The sequence below is a fragment of the Hydra viridissima genome, unplaced genomic scaffold (assembly GCF_058129835.1).
Source record: "Hydra viridissima isolate aposymbiotic clone 2 unplaced genomic scaffold, HvirCarnegie_v1 scaffold_7, whole genome shotgun sequence".
In the NCBI taxonomy this organism is placed as follows: Eukaryota; Metazoa; Cnidaria; class Hydrozoa; order Anthoathecata; family Hydridae; genus Hydra; species Hydra viridissima.
Genome location: NW_028324306.1, coordinates 13904890 through 13924806, shown reverse-complemented (window position 1 = coordinate 13924806; position 19917 = coordinate 13904890). Strand labels below are relative to the sequence as shown.

At 29.9% G+C, this 19917-nt stretch overlaps 1 protein-coding gene across 1 annotated transcript; it reads left to right on the top strand.

Annotated features, from left to right (window-relative positions):
• The first annotated feature begins 6984 nt into the window (after positions 1-6984).
• LOC149886246 (uncharacterized) lies at positions 6985-17957 on the top strand. Its single transcript, XM_090092155.1, has 2 exons — positions 6985-7263; positions 14293-17957. Exons 1-2 carry the CDS (start codon positions 7239-7241, stop codon positions 15972-15974), a joined length of 1707 nt encoding a protein of 568 aa, XP_089948281.1. The 5' UTR covers positions 6985-7238; the 3' UTR covers positions 15975-17957.
• Positions 17958-19917: the final 1960 nt, after the last annotated feature.

Genomic DNA, 19917 nt, shown 5'->3' with positions numbered 1-19917 from the left:
CAAAAGTTTGCCAAATATAGCACATTTTTGGCGACTATTAAAAACTAATTTATCTGTTTTTAACAGCTTTATTTTGTTTAAAAAGAGTAAAAAATTTATTAGTAGCCAATTAATTTAAAAGTAACAAATGTTAACGGTGTTGATCTTCAAAATATAATCTATGATACGAAATCGGTGTTATTTGTGTTCACCTTTGGATCACTTACCTATATCATGACATAAAAATGAAATATATCAAACGGCACAGTAAGTCTATAACGTTACGAACACTTACTTAGTAAAAAATGATAGCAAAAGTAGTGATACATATAGGCTAAAAGTTTAGCTTGATAATGTAAAACTAAGTGTCTCATTTTTTGAAATCATTTTTTATTCAAACAATAGTTGTAATAGGCAAGTTGACAAATTTATGTCAATAAAAACAAGTTTTAAATATTTTTATTCACATAAGTTTGTTTAATAATGATGTAGTAAAAAATAAATATAATAGATTATTAAAACTAGTCTTTAAAAATTGAACCTCTTTTGTTTTTGTTGATAATTGAAAAATGAAGTATCGCACATTTAATGATGAATAAGGTTTATTGATTTCATTTTCTTAAAAGGTTTAAGCTACTCGCTCAAGGGGGACGCTTATAAGTTCACCGAAATTTATATTTTATTTGTTTAGGTGTTTTTTAAAACGGATTTTCAAATTAGATATATACAGAAATCAAGCGAACTTAACATAGGAACTCTGTGTTTAGAAATAAAAAGCAAATGTAAAAGAGAATTTAGCGTGAGTAATTTACTTATTTGTCATTAAATTAGATTAGTTTAAAGTCTGTTTTGCTATGAAATAGATTTCAGGGACGTTGAATGTAAACTAAAAAAAACAAGGCTATGATGATAATTGGGGGCCCCAAAAAGCCTGGGGCCCGCGTTCCTTGAACACTCTAAACTCCCTTATCCTATGTCAGTCTATTACAAATAATGTAAAAATTTCAGATTTTGCCTTATTCAAGGTTTGGGTGCAAGTTTTACAAACAGACTGTAACTCATTATCTCTAATCAAATTTGATGAGAATTAGCTGCAACCCAGCTAGCACTTATACGTTGTTAAAACATTAGAACAATGTCGCGCGGAGCGTTGGCCCAACGTCGGTTGCCAACGTTGTTTTTATATCATTATGGTTACAAATGCGACGTCGCCAACAACAAAAATCCAACGTTGGAACAACGTTTATTTTAAGTCGGTACAGTGTAGGATTTTACGTTGGCGCAGTGCTGTATATAATGCCTATTCAACGTTGTATTTTATGCTGATCCAACGTTATATTTTATGTTGTTTCAACGTTGTATTTTATGTTTATTAAACGTTGTATTTATGTTGATTCACCGTTGTATTTTATGTTGATTCAACGTTGTATTTTATGTTTGTTCAACGTTGTATTTTATGTTGATTCCACGTTGTATTTTATGTTTGTTCAACGTTGAACTTTATGTTGATTCAACGTTGTATTTTATGTTGATCCAACGTTGTTTTGTATGTTTATTCAAGTTGTATTTTATGTTTATTCAACGTTGTATTTATGTTGATTCAATGTTGTATTTATGTTGATTCAAATTTGTATTTTATGTTGAATCAACGTCGCATTTTATTTTGATTCGACGTTGCGTCTCTATATAGAAATGCCAAATACTTGGCGCCGCATTCTAAATAGATTCTTTAGATAAACCCTTTCGCTTAAAGGCAATACGTATACAGAAAGAACACCGTTTAACATGGTAAAAATTATATTATTCAAAAGAAAACAAATTATATATCACTACTCTCATAAAATTCATCGCTTTCTTGTTCATTATGGATTTTTTTCTTTAGTTTTTTCCTGTTTTAGTTTTTTCCCTCCTTCCGCTATCACGATCGCATGCATATCTTAACCATTGTTTTATCACCTCTTCAATATCCGCATCGGTTGATTTTACTGCTTTGTTAAGATGGAAAGCAGCATAAAGTAAAGACAATACTAAATAGTAAAAGTAAAAACAATAACAAAGTTAAAAAAGCTAATACTATATAAAAAGCTAATAATATAAATTTATTTAGTTGAACGTTTAATTTTAGAAGAATATTTTCAAATGGAGTTTACTAAAAATTTAAACGCAATCTTTACTCTTATAAAGCTACTGCTTAACATACAACTTAACCAACCATATACATGTAATGCTTTTTTGACCTTTCAGAGATTTACTTGACAAGTACAAATTTATTATTTTTATCAGCTGAATTACATATCAAGCTTATTTGAAAGACTATGATTTATTTATTACATGTCAAGGATAATGGACACAACTGGCTGAACTGTATACAATTTAAAAATATATGTAACACAAAATAACACCTCTTGCAGTGAAAAAGCTCATATATATATATATATATATATATATATACATATATATACATATATATATATATATATATATATATATATATATATATATATATATATATATATATATATATATATACATAACATTATCATTACATAGTTATTCATTTACAAACAAAGAATAACATGTCATTCTTGATGTTAATACTATTTTATTGACTCATTGCCCTGGGCAAACTTTATGATGTATTCTTGTTCTCAGACTCCAATCACTTCTTTATAATTGCAAATATTTAGTTTTTGGTTTGTGCTCTTCTTAAAATACCAAGTCGAATTTGGTTGGTTTGAGAAACCTGCATTTGGATCATATTCTAATGTCTGTTTTAATGCAGAATTAGAAAAAATAAAGGCATCATGGCACAATCCAGGATACTTTGCAACAACATCTCTAAACTTTCCATCAGCATCAATGACAACCTGACAGTTCAAAACAGGATTTCTTTTTTAAAAAAAAGAAGCTAAAAATCTTCAAAATGTTAAAATTTTTAAAAATCCTGAGAGCAGCTAAAACCTTTTTGGGAAACATTGACACCATGTTAGAACAGCTGTTCACCTTAAACTATATGACCTTATATTATAATATTGTTTTAAGTTTAGCACTTATGTTAACTAACTTGATGTTTTCAAACTTTAAAGAACTATGATGTGGTATTTAAAATATTAAAAAAAACTTCAACTTTTGTAATAAACATGTTGCACTTTGTGAAATTGAAGAAATGTCTCTTCATAAATCAAATATATTTTTTACATATTATTAACAATATGAAGCCCTTTATAATAACATAATAATGTGAAATAAAATACAGCATAAAAAGCATTAGCACCTAAAAAAAAAGGAAATATAGTTTTTTTTTTTATAAAGAATAATAGAGCAGAAATATTTTTTTTGAACCTTGCATGCATTACATGCAAACATACAGAGACAGAATAAATCTGTGAAACAAAAGCTTTTTAAGTTTCTCATGTTAACTATGCCTGTGTAAGTAGGCCAAGCAGTGTATACTTTAAACTTTTTGACTAATGACCTAAAGTAATATAATCAAAATGATCAGGTATCAAATCAAAATGATCAGGTATTAAATTAAAATGATGAGTTTACCTGCAAATATATGCTGGCTCATCAGCCATAGTAAATCCTTTGATTTGTATCATTGTACCATCTATTACTCCAAGGAGACCTTTAACTCCAAATGATTGAAAGTACTTTCTCTTTGTTTCAGCCATCTCCTCTGGACTATCATACCATCTGACAAGGTGATGATAGTGCTGAATAAAATATTTGTAAAACTGGCAAAGTGTGCAACTGTAGCTTGACTGGCTTTCATGAGAGGTGTCACCTAAAATTACATGAAACAACATGTGAACGAAATATACATATTGACTATTATATTTTAATTAAGCAAAGCAAGTTAGTTATCTGAGAGAAATGTGAACTTTGACAAGGTTAAACTCTAAATAATTTGAAAAATACAGTAACCTTACCAAAAGTCTGCAAAAATATAAAATCACAATTTAGGAAGAGTAGGAGGGTGCAGTATAAAAATTAATCTTTTGACAATCTATTATGCTAAGTTAAAAAAATTAGGGTTTGTTTGATTTTTGCTACACAATAATAAAGTTTCATATTTCCATATAGAGAAAAAACAAATTTTATTTTATTTCTTTTTTATTTTTCTTCTGTAAACCAAGTTTTCCAGGTTTTCCCTGGGATTTTTGCTACCTTTAGGTTTGCTAGGCATTTTAGGTTGAATAAAAACCCTGTATAAAGCACCACCTTTAAGTTGCATTTGTAACAATCCATTAATAACAAGCATGTTTAACAATAAAGAATCATAAGATTGTAGTTAATCTTTTTGGTATTAACTAATAATTCTTACTAATTACTGGTTGAAAACTCCCAGTTGATAAAAGCCTTAGTGCTATCAGTACTTTTGCTTCTGAAAAAATTGGGTTGCTTCTCAATATGATTGTTGACAAATCATCGTGTAAAGTGTTGACAATATCACTTATATTATTTTTAGGTAAACGAAGTTTTTGAAGATATTCCTTATCAGAGTAATTGCTTAAAGCAACACCAAATTTGATCTTGACCATGTGCAGCTAGAATAATTGGAATATCCATTTTGACTGAACTTTTATAAAGCTGTTAAAACAATGATATGAATTATGATCATAATACTTAATAAGACATCTACCTTTTTAAAAAAAATTTCTGAAGAAAATATATTTAATAATAAAAATATTATATCTTTATAAGATGTTATATTGTTGTACAGGGACTTGTATAATACAAATCCTCGCATAATATAATATTTTATAAAGATGTTATGCTATTATATATATATATATATATATATATATATATATATATATATATATATATATATATATATATATATATATATATATATATATATATACATTATAAAGATATTAAATTATGTCATATTAACAATATGACAATATATCATCTAATATAAGATGCTATATCATTACATATAAGATATATTAACCTTAATATATATAATAATATAACATCTTAATAAGATGTTATATCATTAAAATTCAGTTGTTTTTTATTAATATCTATGATTATTATTTAACCTTTTTATAATATATATAATTTATGTATGTTAAGATCCCTAATAATATATCAATCTGACAATAGAATTACATATGCATCATAATAATGTAATGCCATTCTAATTATTTAGTGATTTTAAAGTTACACCAAAGTTAAGGGCAGCTCATTACAAACTTAACTTTACTTGCGAAAATTGAGGAGAGCAAGTTTCTAAAAAGTTTGGTGAAACCATTTCAGTTTGGTGAATACCGACAGTGCTAAACTTACGCAAAAACTTAGGAAAGTTTTTTTGAAACGCAACTGCGCAAGTTTGGTGATTACGACTTTTACAGTTTTAACTTATGCCAAACTGCTGTCAGACTGAAGCTAAAAAAAAGTTAGGTGAATATGCTCAAAGAACTTTTACGCTTCTCGGCCTAATGGCTAAGATCAAGTGTAGTCACTTGGATTGATGGCGAGCTGGCTAGGCTGGTGTACTTGTATTAAACAGATACTTTTCTTTTTTTCCGCCCGTTCCTCAAAGGGGAGGCAAACTCAGGGTCGACGTGCTTCTGGGTCTTCCCTGGAGAGGTTCGGGCAAGTCTGCAAGGCATCGGCCGGAGGACTCAAAATACTCAATACCTCAAAGAACTTTTACAGAACGTTCTTAGAACGTGCCCGAACGTATTGTGTTAGCTGGGATTACATTGGATCAACGTTGGGTTTAGATCGTAAAAACAATAAACTTTTTGCAATGTAAAAACATACATTTATTCAACGTTGGTTGAATCAATGTCAATTTAAATACATTGGATCAACGTTGGATTTACATCGTAAAAGCAATTAACTTTTTACGATGTAAAAACATACGTTGGACCAATGTAAATTTTCCAGTTGTTTTTAGTTCCGTCGGTATTAATTTCATAATTAAACATATGACATTGGATCAACGTTGGTTTTGCATTGGAAAAAACAGCCGACGTTCGCGATGGTTTTACATACGTTGGCCCAACGTAAGTGTGCTAGCTGGGATATGATTGAATAAATTTATTTTTCACAACAAAAAATACTTCTTGTTGCTTGTCTTTTAAAAAGCTTTTTAACCCATATACTTCTGTGTTACGTAGATGTAAGCCCAGTTTATTAACTAGTTTTGTTGAAAAATTATTTATCATCTTCTTATAGCAACTCAAACAAATTTTAAATTACTAATTTCAAATGAAAATAAAAATCTAAATTGTAAAAGTTAATAAAAGGAAAATCAAGTGATAACCCAGAAAGTTGCATAATTTTGTGTCAGATAATTCACAACCGTTGTAGCCGAATACTAATTAAAATATGCTGAAACTAATATTTTCGGGCGACATAAGGATGTTCTAATTTTAATTGCATTAAAATAACTGAAGATAAGAAAACATTTTAACATAATTTTGTTGCATCGCAAAATGATTTCCAGCAATTACCTTGATTAAATTTAAAACTGACTTTTGCTTTAAAGAAAACTTCAGAGCAATTTGTGGATGCAAATTAAAACCAAAATAACTTTCCCAACCAATCGGTTTTTACTTTCTATGGCTGTTTGAGCTTTTATTGTGTTTATTGCTTTATAATTATGTTGTTGTTCATATCTTTTAAATGCTACGGTTTTACCTCAATAGATAAAGACATAAAAAAAAACCTTTCAATTTCTAGTAAAGTTACATTTTTTACACTTATTGTTATTGAAACGCATCCGAAATTACAATCCTATTTTTATCATCATTAGATCTATAGCATAAATTATAGTTAGTTTTCGTTGAAAATGTTAAGCATCTGCGTTTTGTTAACACGTTAACAACGAATGATAAGGAATAAAGAAAAAACTTCTAAACCACTCATTTGAAACAAATTGAATTTAAAAAAAATAATAGAGTAATGCAGCATATAGCATTAAAATGTTTATCCTATTGCAATTTACGACTTAATTGCACTGATAAAAGCATACTGCTTTTTGTAATCGGATTTATGAATAATGTCGGAGTAAACGAGAAAGTCTCCCGTAACAATATCACAAACTAAATAAAGACAAAGGGAGTGTTTATGTTGGAACAAAAAGTACTAGGCAAAAATAAAATTCTACGAAAGCGAAAATTCAACGCGAAACTGAGATCGAAGCAACAAATGATGATACAAATGGTTATCTGAACAGGTTAGAAGCTATTCCATTTCCTCGGACTGTTTGCTAATCAAATTGGTAATAGTGAAAGATGGAAAAAGTTCTAAAATCAGAAGGTTATTTTTTTCTTAATAATATATTTTTCATTTTTTGCTTTTCTAAATTTATTTGTGTAAAATAGAAATCGTTTAACTTTGGTTTTTAAAAACTGTTAAACATTAGACGATGCAGGTTTACATAAAACATGTTTGAAGAACACCTTAAATTGTTTTAAGTCGCATATCGTTTATTGGAAATAATTTCTTTTTAATAAATGGTATGAGATTAAGGATGTATTATTTACTACGTGCTGCAATTTTAACTTTAAAGTTGCCAAGGATGAAACTTGTAAATAAAGATATTGCAAATTTCAACGAAAAGTCTTATCTGGTTAGAACTTATTCAGCGAATTATTTCATTTTTCCATCACAGAACTTAGTCTCAGACTTGTACAATTTAGTGTTAAGAATTATTAAAGTTTTCCTTAGATTCACTTAAACATTTATTGATTTTTAACCCTCAATTAAGTTTGTTCTGAATAAGATTTTTATTGAAGAAGTTAATGATTAAAAACATTTGTTAAAAATATAGTTTATTTAATATTAAATAATATTTTCTTTAATCTTTTACACAGCATTAAGTTGCTTTTTAACACAGAGTATATATATAAAAAAAAAAACTATCTGGATTAACATAATTGGTTTTGTTCAAACATTTGTAAACTTATATCTCGAAATACTGTTGCCCCATTCGTCCTCACATTAAAGATTGTTTTCCAATATTTTAAAATTAAAATCAAAAAATTTCTTCAACAAATATTTATAGAAAAGGTTTAATTTTGGATTTTTCTTACTCGACTGCATTCTTTTTTGCATAAAACTCTTTTACTATGGCAGATAAATGTGACGTAGCGTATGGTGTGAAATGACTGTGTTTTAAGTTAAGTCCTGCTGTTTTGATCTAAGTTTACATGCTTAAAAAATCACTTTTTCTATTTTACATTAAATTTTATTATTTGATGTAATGCATTTTGTCAAAATGTTTGGCTATTGAAAAAAAAAAACTTTCACAAAAAAGAATATAGTCAAAGAAGGCTTCAAAATCTACAGAAGAAAATGATGAAATGAAATAAAGTTGATTCATAATGTAACCGATGAATGTTGTGCTTTGTTTAATAATATTTAAGAGAGAAGCAAAAAACTGCCTAAAATTGTCTATTATCAAAACATTCTGTAATGATAAACATTAACATTTTGTTTATTATTTACTAATTGCTCTTTACTTTTTCCTTAGTTTAAATACGCACACAGAGCTTGATGTATTTATTTTATTTTTTTCAGATATATAGCAATTTATAACATTTAGTTTTAGATAAATTTGAACTTAAATGCTTAAAAGGTTATCATTTAAATCAAAAAAGACAAGGCATCAGTGATTTGGTTGGTAAAATCTGTAAAACGTCAGTCCGACTTAAATCGCGGATTATAAAAGTCCGATCGTTAAATATTTTACAAATTATAAACCGAAAATTAATTTACGAACTACTAACGAACTTTTATTTTGCGAATTCCCTTTGATGTTCAAATTATTAATCCGAAACTTTTTTTCGAATCTATTTCACAATAATTATATCAATCGCGTTCCGTTCGTCCCACCATTAAATGGTGCGGTCCAAAAAAATTACATTTTTTTAATGTACACGGCCATAGAAAGAGTGAGTTTCTTTTTTATTTTACAATCAGTCCTTCATTCAATTATTTGGAAATCATAACCTGCAACAATTCGTTCCACGAGTTTACTATTCTTCACTAACATCTGTTACGGTAGGCCACCTTAATATTATTTTGATTTAAAAGTTAAAAATTTTTTGTCTTGTGTTTTTGCAGATTTTTTTTTTGAGGATCGAATTCTTTTGCGAATTAAATCGCTTTGCGGATTGCTACGATTAGTGGATTGGTCTAACAAAGTTTATATTTGTTATATTTCTTCTAGTTAAATGAAATAGATATAGAAACTGAAATAAAAATAGAAACAGAGTGAAACACTAGTTTGAAATATTGTTTCTTTCATTTCAATATTAAAGGTAAATAACCTTTAAACAATTAGTTCTTTTATTGAAAATTTCATGCATGTTTCAAAATTATCATTTTTTTATCAAGAGAAATATTACGGAAAAATTTCAAGTAACTTTTAAGCAATTCGTTCTTTTTCGGACACCGTTTGCATGCATCCTGTATTGTTAAGGCAACGATGAAAAAAATAGTTTTAGAAAAAAGTCCGTAAACCATAAATGTAATTCGATCTGTGTTTTTGGATTTTTAATCTGGAAAATTATCTATAATATAATTCCTTCAGAAACGTTAAACGTTTAACGATTAATGTTTTAACGTTTAATGTCATTTCGTCATTAGTTACTAGGCTTTGAGGGAGCGCGTTCACTAAATGAAAGATCTCTTAAGCGAGTTAAAACTTTTTACTTTTGGAATTTGATTATTAGTTTAGATATATTAAATAAAGAATCATATTAAGATAAATAATAATCGTTAAGATCATATTATAATTGAAGTAAGTATATGAAATAGTTAGGCGCTACTACACTTTCTTCCCCCCCCCCCCCCCCTCTAATTTTATGATTGATTCTAATAGAAAATTTGATGCTGATTAAGAATCGTATAAAAAAATAGGTCTCAAAATCAATGCAAAGTGCACTAATCTGAAGTTGAAAGTACAAAAATATACCACAAATCGCTAATATTCGCCATTTTAATTTCAATAACTTCACGGTGGATTTTGTTTTCAATTGCAAAACATCACTAGCCTGGTTTCTACCATGAAAAATGATATTTGGTTTATTATTGATGCGATAGTTTTTTTGAGGGTCATCAGACCGACAAACGAACTATAAAACATGATACTCTTGTGAAACATGTCAATCTTTCTTGTGAACTTTAACTTATAACAAAATTTTTGACTTTGTTTTAAACATAATCTTTATTAATGTTAAAGAAAAAAAAGTATATGAAGACACGAACTTTTATCGAATAATAAAAATGGAATTCCTTAATGTTCTTCGCAAAAATAAACTATTTATATGAAACATTCTCACTCAACTTTTAAATTGAAACATTCTTTTTTACATAAAAGATATAATAAAAATAATTTTTCACGGGAGGTTAATATGTAGAATGAAAATAAAGTGAACAGCTCACGCTTCAAACTAGCGTGATAATATCTTGCTAGTTCGTATTAATAGTCCTACCCAATCTTGCAAACTTAATCCGAAAAACAATCAAATTTCTTTCATTTTTACAATATTTCTTTTATTTTCCCTTCAGATACCTAAGCTATCTGATTCTTGGAGATTCTTCAACAAGGTGGAGGAAAACAAGGCCAAATGTAAGGCTCATGGCAAAACACGACCAATGAAAGCACCATAAGTCCTTTAAAGAAGTATTTGAAAAGAGTCCATTTGAGTTTATATAAACAATTAGAAAGGAAAGACAAAGGAAAAATCAACAGTTCCACACATTTTTAACAAGCTTGCTTCTGAAGAGTCAGATTTTGAACAAACCCAACAAAGTGGAAAAAAGAGGAGATATCCACAGACACAGAAAGATACACCAGCATTGCCACAGCCTGAACCAAGTGCGGGGAGTTATTTAAACCTTCCCTGAGACACTAATGAGTTACTATTTTCTTTTTGAACTTGATAATATTTTTCCCATCTGACTGAGAATCATACAACTTCAAATTCCACTCCCTTTTTATACAGTTTTACAGACGCGTCATATTAACACATTAAATACAGTAAGACCTTAAGTGCATTAACAACTGCATACATTTACACCTACACATTAAAACCTTACATACATTAAAACGCTCACTGCATCTTGAAGACGTTGTTAATAACACAAGTGGAACTTGTAGCACTTCCAACACTAAAACACGGAAAGGTAGAAAACAGGCTGCTAAAAGCAGAATGGAAAGTCAATGACATCAATCAATCAAGAACTGTTGTTGATATTACTAAAGGGGTGATTGAGATCAGTTGACCATTTTCTATTGTAGAAGCTGACGCATTCACCCGGATGATAAAAACTGCGAACAACGGTCGATTCAGAGCAATTACAGCAAACAGTGTATCTACAAAAAGCATCATTCTCCTTTTTATATTCATTCAGGAGCAAGTAAAAAACATTTTCAATGACTGATAAGTAAAATCTTGATAGAGTGGTTTTCAAATCCGACGTGTGGACCACTGATCACACTAACCTTTCTTTCATGAGCCTTAAACTCCACTATTTAGATTTAAAATTCTTATTAAAACGCTTCTTGGTGGTAATGTCTACCTTCGCTGAGCAACATACTGGGGACAATATTACCAAGAAATTCAATGAATTAATCAACAAACCTGAACTTGATTTCGGAGTCAAAACCCGGATAACGGTTGACGGTGCACCTTTTGTCTGAGAAGCTGTTAGAAAGTTTATTGGCGTAGACAATTGTCTTTATCTAGTTTTCAATGGTGCTGTCGATGATAATTGATGACCGAAGTGGTTAATTCTCAACCATAAATTAATAAAATTATTATGTCCTTTTAACCAGTCCTCTCAAAATGCTATGACTTTAGTTAATACTGCAAAAGCCTTAAGTAACTCCAAAACGAAATTAGTGCAGAGATGACCCACAAGATGAAACTCTGACCTTCTTCAAAAGGAGCCTGTGGTGGATCTTCTTTCGGCCATGCAATCTTTAGAGAATCCGAACCCTACTGTTTCTGAAGGTTTTATGTTGACAGATCTTTTATCAACAGAAGATGAAGTGGAATTTATTCAATCTGTCATAGGGCTTCTGAAATGCTTCTCAGAATTCTCCTAGAAATTCAGTAGCAAATAGGATTTCAGCATCTGTTCCGTTATTACTTGCTTACAAAACATCAGAGAAAGATTAGCAAGTGAGATGAACAAGCCGAAAAACGAGGTGTCATCAGAGCGTGCTCACTACTTCAATAAAGATCTAAACAAAAGATTCGAAGGGGAGTTGATGAATATTGATTTTATATTGCTCATTTTTACGGATTCTAACAACAAGGGTATTTGCTGTGTGAAAAAGGGGGATAAATTTTCAGTAGTCAAAAGTGCAGTCAAGAACGCTATGGAAGAACTATCAAAAAAAGATATTTTGGCCAGCCAAAACACTCCATCCCCTTCAATGTTAAATGATGAGGATGATGACAACTTTGATTTCACTGAACAACTGAGGAAGGAAATGTTTAGTGCAGGTTACATTAAACCTGGAGAAAAATAAGCACCGAAAAAGCCATATTAGCTGAAATTGAGGAGTATTTGAAGCCGGTTCCAACAAATACAAATGAGCTGGAATTCCGGAAACAAAACCAGTATATTTATCCAATAATGTCAAGGCTGGCCAGAAATTACCACGGCGTACCTGCTGCATTATCAGCATCTAAAAGTTGATAATGCATTGGTTCTTCTAGAGCTGTAAATGTTCTCTTAACTGCAGGAAACATTTACAGCTCTAGAAGAACCAATCTTTTCATCTCAAAAGTTGAGATGTTGATAGATATCAAAGCAAGCAACTTGGCAAATTTAAAGAAATAGTGTGGCCTGGAAGTGAATTCAGAAAATGATTAACTTTCAGTGTGCTATTTAGACTTATTGTGCGGTGGCGTGATTTTTTTTGGTTTCATAAAACATGGCTCATTGATCATACCTGGATTATGCATCTACAAACTGTGTAAAACAACAAAGTAGCAGAAATAACTGGTCAATAGATCGACATATTATTACAAGATGATGTTAGACCACACACTGTAAAAATGATTGTCGTAAATCCAAAACTATAAGTGTTGGAACTTCTTTATAATCCCCCATACTCTCAAGACCTAGTCTATACTGATTGATACTTCTTTTATCATTTAAAAAGCGTCTTTCTAGCAAGTCATTTTCATTCCAATATTGTAGTAAAACTGTTTCAATCCAAATGCTCTGTTTTTTCATGAAGTCATCGATTCTCGTCTTTAATACTTTTTTAGCACTCGCCTGAACAATATTCCGAATAAACGGCAAAAGTGTAAAAGTACTTTGGGTCCTTACTCTGATAAATAAAATAACTCCATACATTTGTAAGTTATCAAATAATTGCTTTTATAACAAGCTGTTATAAACTTTTATTTTTGTTTGTTTGGTGTGATTATGTCAGTATGATGCGCAGCATAAGTTTAGTATTTTCGTGCAAACGAAAGAAAAATGCAAATTACGGGTGAAACAGGTGGACTGAGACAACTTTCAGGTTTATTTTATTTTTAAACAATCAAAAATGTTTCTTTGAAACATTAGATGACTATAAGCTTTAATTGACTGGTAATTTTCAATGAGCCTAATATGGTTAGCGCACTAATATTAGCTAGTATGCGCAATTTTCCTATGATTACTTTCATAATGTCTTGTAAAATAGTTTCATCAAATTCGTTTACCAACTATAATCCGCAATATCAACTGCCTTTTAATTTGAACCGTCCGTCCTCCCTCAACACTTACTGAGGCAAGCATCATCTAAAGCTTTATTCTTGCTTTTGCATTAGGAAGATTTGGTTGGATTATGTCATTGCTACATAGTTGATATTTTCACCTACCCAACAAAAAAGGTTTTGTAGCATAATATGCGATTGCCAAGTTAGACGAAAATTGTAATTTTCTATTGCTGTGTTACTTATTTTATTGTTTTTCTTTAATTCTTCAGTTCTTGTAAATTAAAGGACATTTCTATTTGCGTCTTTTAAATTACATTACTAATCAATTAAATCATATTTTAATTAATTTCGAATAGGTCAATCTGATTTCAAAGCATGGCAAAAAAAACTAAGCTTTTGTCTCAATTCAACCGTTCCACCCGTTAGCATTATTATGACCTTATCTAGTTTCTTTCCTTCCAACATTTCAATACGGAAAATGCAATTTTAAAAGGTCATATTTATTCCTGAAATTGTTGAAACAACGACGCTTCTGACGAAAGGTTTTTACGACTTTGGTGAGATCAATGATGCTCTAACTCTTTTTAATTACTGGTTTTTATTTGATTTATAGATTCCTACGACAAAAACATTGAGAAGTTCAAAAAACTGAAAGAACTTGACAACCAGCTTTGCGACATAGGATACTCGTTATTAAAGTCGCTATTATTATTTCGTAAAACATGGTTCCCTGAAAATCAACCAAATGCATCAAAAATTATAGGAATAGCAGGAAGTACTTCTGAAGGTTCTACAAGCGCTCGTGTTTTTAAACCCAGTGTTGAGTTTGACGATGGATTAAACAGGGAACTTGAGGCTGATGTAGATTTTATTCTCCTAGAGATTCCCCCTGAACTTAAAAACTACGTTGAAGATATCCCAGACAAGATTGGCTATGTCAATGTTTGCATTCATCCTGAGATTTTAAGGTTAAAAAATAATGTCGATTTGGGTCTTTCAAACGCACATGTAGAGGAATATTTAGCAAAGGTAAATGCAGAAGGTTATGCTAGTCCATACAATATTAAAACTTTTTTACTAAAAAAGTATAAGCTCCAAGAGAATCGAAAAGTATTTGAAATTGTTTCTGCAGCACTTTTTGATGAAAAAATTTCTAATATATCTCTTACAAAATCTGAAAAAGTTACAAACGCCTCAGTTGGTTCAGAATATATAGTCCAAATAAAAAACAAAAACGTGCTTAAGCTTTCCGTTGATTTAGTCAACTTGATTCGAATTTATTGGTGGCCTGATGTTGCTTCTGAATGGAAAGAAAGAAAAAGAAATTGGCCCGATGTCCGTACCATTGATGATCTCACACAGACATGTCATATAATTGCAAAACCTTCTGCGGCTGAAAAAGGTAACACGGAAACTCTCGATTGGAAGTATTCATTTTCAGATGTTGAACGCAAGCTGATTTCTATGTATAATCCACAGCAAAAGTTAGTTTACTTCATCTTTAAGGCGATGTTTTACAAATGGCTGAAACCAATTGACCCAACACAACTTTCCTCTTTTATTGGAAAAAACATTATGCTAAAAACCGCAGAAGAATATCCTCCGCATGATAAAATGTGGAATGAAACATCTGAAGCACTTAAAAGAGCTCTCGTTTATTTGTTTGTTCAGATGCAGAAAGCTTTTGAAAGCAACTGTCTACCATATTATTTCATGAACAAAATAAATGTTATTGAGACCATAGACCCAGAAGTGCAAAAAGAAGTTTTAAAGAAAACTGAATGGATAATAGACAACATTGAAGAATGCATACCATCAAATGTAAATGATGTCATCGTTTTTGTAGAGGATATGATTCAGAGGTTCAACTACTTCGATAAAATTTTATTAAAGTTGCTAAAAAAAAATTATTCAGATTTTTTTAATCTAAAGTTTGTTGGTTCAAATTTAGACACTATTTTTAATGAAATCGTCTTAAGTTCGCTTAAAGACGCAACAGAAATAAAGAACGTCCAAGAAATGATTTTGAATTGTGTGACAGATATTAAATCAGCCGTTCCTACTGAAGATTTTAAAGTTGAAATTGTGAATGAAAAAATAAAACTTGTTGTAGATAAATTAGTAGGCGGGGTTTCCAAATTTGATCCAGATCTCCCAACTGCAATTCATGAAGAAGTATTAAGATTGGAAGCAGATGTAATTGAGGACGGAAGACAAATTGCTGATCGGGTTGTAAACAAGGTAGCAAATGTGGTAGATATTGGGAAAAGTTTCCTAGATATTTTTCGATTTTAATATTTTTTGAATTTCTTGTTTGATATCATTTCAAGTGATAAGAATAATACAAATATTTCTTGGTCAAACTAAATATCAGAAAACTATGGATTAGTGCGATGAAAACCGTATTTTCTAAACCATTTAAATGAACTTGATTGAGCCAACTAAATTTCGCTAATATAAGCTATAATGAGATGATTTTTTGCACGAGACTGAGATTATTGTGACTTAAAGGAAATTTCTTTTTTAAGAAAAACTCCTTAATACAAAGATTTTGGTTATTTTACGTAGATTTCAGGAGAAAAGTTTATTTCTAATGTCAGCACTGAAGAGAACGAGTTGAGAAGCAAAACTTAATTAGTTCTAATTGATTAACACGTTTTCCTTTTCAAATTTATTGATGCGGTGATTCCCAGCTTTTTAGACTTAACATTGATTTTAAAATATAATTGAGTCAGTCCAATCATAGTGCGAAACTATCAATTATTCTCGATTTGTAAATATCGTAAACTTCTCTCGGTGTTTGTACACTTGATGGATGATTTTATGCAATGTGGTTCTCATACTTCAGCATCATTTATAATTCATATTGATGTTTAGCTCTCTATATTATATAAAAGTTTATTTTCTAAAATTTAGATAATTGTGGTTCTCATACTACAGCATTATTTCGAGATAATTCACAGTTTCGAGATAATTCAAGTTTAGCGCTTTATAGTATTTAGAAGTTTATTTTCTAAAATTTAACTGTTAAGTTCTTATTGAGTGTAAAATTTTTTAACTGTTTAATGTTAAGACCATGTTAAGATGACATTCGCTATAAATAGAGGGGATGGAAAACTTTTTATGGTCGCCACTTTAAAAGAATGAGAAAGTGATTGATGATAGTTAAGTTTTTCAAATGAAGTTAATAGTAGCGTTAATTTATTCGATTCACATTTGAGAAAGAGGGGACTCAAACAAGATAGCAATGTTTTTTTTTAAATTACAAAGTATTTTCAAAATCTAGATTAAGTTTGAAAATGAAAGGGTGTTATTGAAGTTAAAATCCGTTTCTAGTGTTCCATTTCAAAACGACCTTCGCAATTTTCTACATATAAACTCTTTTCGGTTAAGTGAGAACGTCTTGTTTCCAATGATTTATAATACCTAAAGTCCTGAAATCACAGGCTCCATCTTGCTGTTACATGAAACATTCGCTGATATTTGTATTGCCCTATGCTAAAATCAATGCAAAATAACTAAAATAACTTGTGAAAATGAGTTAGTTAAAATATAAGCTTCCAACGTCTTCAATAGAGTCTTCAAAAGAGCTTTCTATTGAATATTTAAAAGAGTTTCTAAAAGGGCTTTCTATTGAATCTTCAAAAGAGTTTTTAAAAGGGCTTTCTATAGAATCTTCAAAAGAGTTTTTAAAAGGGCTTTCTATAGAATCTTCAAAAGAGTTTTTAAAAGAGCTTTCTATAGAATCTTCAAAAGAGTTTTTAAAAGGGCTTTCTATAGAATCTTCAAAAGAGTTTTTAAAAGGGCTTTCTATAGAATCTTCAAAAGAGTTTTTAAAAGGGCTTTCTATAGAATCTTAAAAAAAGTCTTCAAGATAATCTTCAAATTGAATTGAAGCTTTTTAGATTCATTCTTCTTTTCAATATTATTAGTTAGTTTAGCTTAGAAATGTAATATGATAGAAGCTCTGTTTTGTACTTTTAGTGTGCAAACATAGACTTCTACTTCGCAATTACGAAAAAAGTAAATTTATCTTACCAAATCTTCTTAGAGAACTTTTGTTAAAAAAAAGTAGCGATTAAAAAAGCTTAGAAAAAATGAGTTTTGCTTTTACGATCCAGCACAAAGTTTCTAATTAAAAAGGAAGCACAAATAGACTCTCTCTCCAAAAACTTACTTGTGAAGGAACACCATGTTTAGTTATTTTAGAGAGAAAATATATGAAAAAAATAGGAGAGATTATTACAAAAATTCAATTGGATGAAATTAGCAAAGAAAGAACAATTATTTGGAATCGTTTTTCTACTTATATTGGTTTAAACATATGTTTGTCTCTTGAAGATCAAAATATATTTATGACAAATTTAGTATTGCCACATAAAAAAAAAGGAACTCAGAAAATAAAAATGCTCTTTACGCTAAATTTATACTTAAGTAATTAAAAAGTTTAATGAGTTTTTGTAATTATTAAACGATATTAACATCAGCGAAAAGCTTCTATTGTATTGAAAAATAACATCAAAATACAATTATAAAGTGCAAAAACTCAGTTAAAAAAATACATTCATGCTATTTTTTCATTACTCATTTTTAAAAGTTCAATAATTTTCATCAAATATTTCCAAATAAATTGGTTGTTGAGTTCTAAATGATTACCTATTATTTCCAGAAATTGGAGTAACTACATGGACTTATTTTCATTATTATCTTAGTAGTTTATTTTGAGTCACAAAATGTTGAACTAAAATTACATGTTTCATCTTTCAAATTAAATTCAGAAAAAATGTAAAAATGATTTGTAATGTTTTGAGTTTTTTTTTAAGAAGTTTAGTCTTCGCAAGAAATAAACAGGATGATTTTCTGAAGTGAATTTCATTAATGAAGTGCAAGTTAAAACATGAGTAGCGCGGTATCTTTTTCACAATACCACATAGGACTTTAGAAGTTTTAATGAATTTAATTTTGTTTTTATAAAGAATAAAAAGTGTGATTTATCGACGATGGATTGTAAGATTCAGATTAATCATTTGTGACCCTTTTTGTACATTTGTCGGTGATGGCTTGAGCTAGACATTACTGGATATCGGTATGACATCCAAGTTAGTATAAAAATCTGAATACTTCACCCCAAACTTTTTCCCCCTTTATATTGTGCGGATGATAATTTATTCCATAATAGGTTACATTTCTATATAAATTAAGTGTGCAGATATTCAAGTGTGTTAAAACGGATTGTTTTAAAATTATTCCAACCAATTGAAAAAGGCACACAAAAGAAACACAGGAATAAACGAATTCGAATTTAATCATTATATAAGTATTAACATTATCAAGACTACTACAGAATGCCGGTTCTGAGCCATTGATACCTATTATATAGGGGGTTTCAATGTTTTTCCAAGATGGCGGCTGCTTATAATCTTGTTAGGCTTAATGATTTTCCAAGATGACTTACCTTTTTTAATTCTTGTTAGGTCTGAACCACCAACTAAGTAATAAAATATTCCTATCGATAACTATCGATACCAGGTTAAAACCTTTTAAATTTTCCAATATGGCGTCTTATTCCGAACCAAAGACTTGATCGTAGGTCATTATTTTAAAGCAGGATGCTCAGGGACAAGGTCTGGTTTTGTAATATCTAATAGCCCACGTGCTTTTTTTATCATCCAAAATGATCCTCTTGTCATCGTTAGCGTTGAGTGCGACTTTGTTAATTTGTACAGAAAAAACATTGTGAAGATGGGATTGGAAAATGTTCATGGTTGCAAGTTTTTTTATTTCCACTCATTAAGCAGTCGTAGAAATCTTTGTGAGTGATGCGAATTTCAACCACTTTCTTTTTCATCCCTTTGCATTTTTTGTGTTCTTCTTTTACTTTAGAGATCTTGTAAGAGTAGAGCTTAGGTCTAAGCCCAACAAAATCTTTAATTTGCTTACCATCGGCTTCGTCTTTGAACATGCCGATGGTCTTATTATTCAAGCCCACTTTAAACCCAACGTTTTCAATAGCAGGATGGTTATTAGGAAAGTTGCTAGTGTCAAATTTGGTTTCAACATCATCGGCAATGTCTTTGAAAAAATCATCCGTTTGGATTTCGTAAAAGAGCGAGTCAGTGTCTGTCATGAGCAACTTGGCTTTATTACCGTATTTAGGTTTTATGTACTCGTAATGGAATTCAAACATCAAAGTCTTGCTGATGTCTAGGATGCTCATTTCCAAGTAAACAGGCTTATC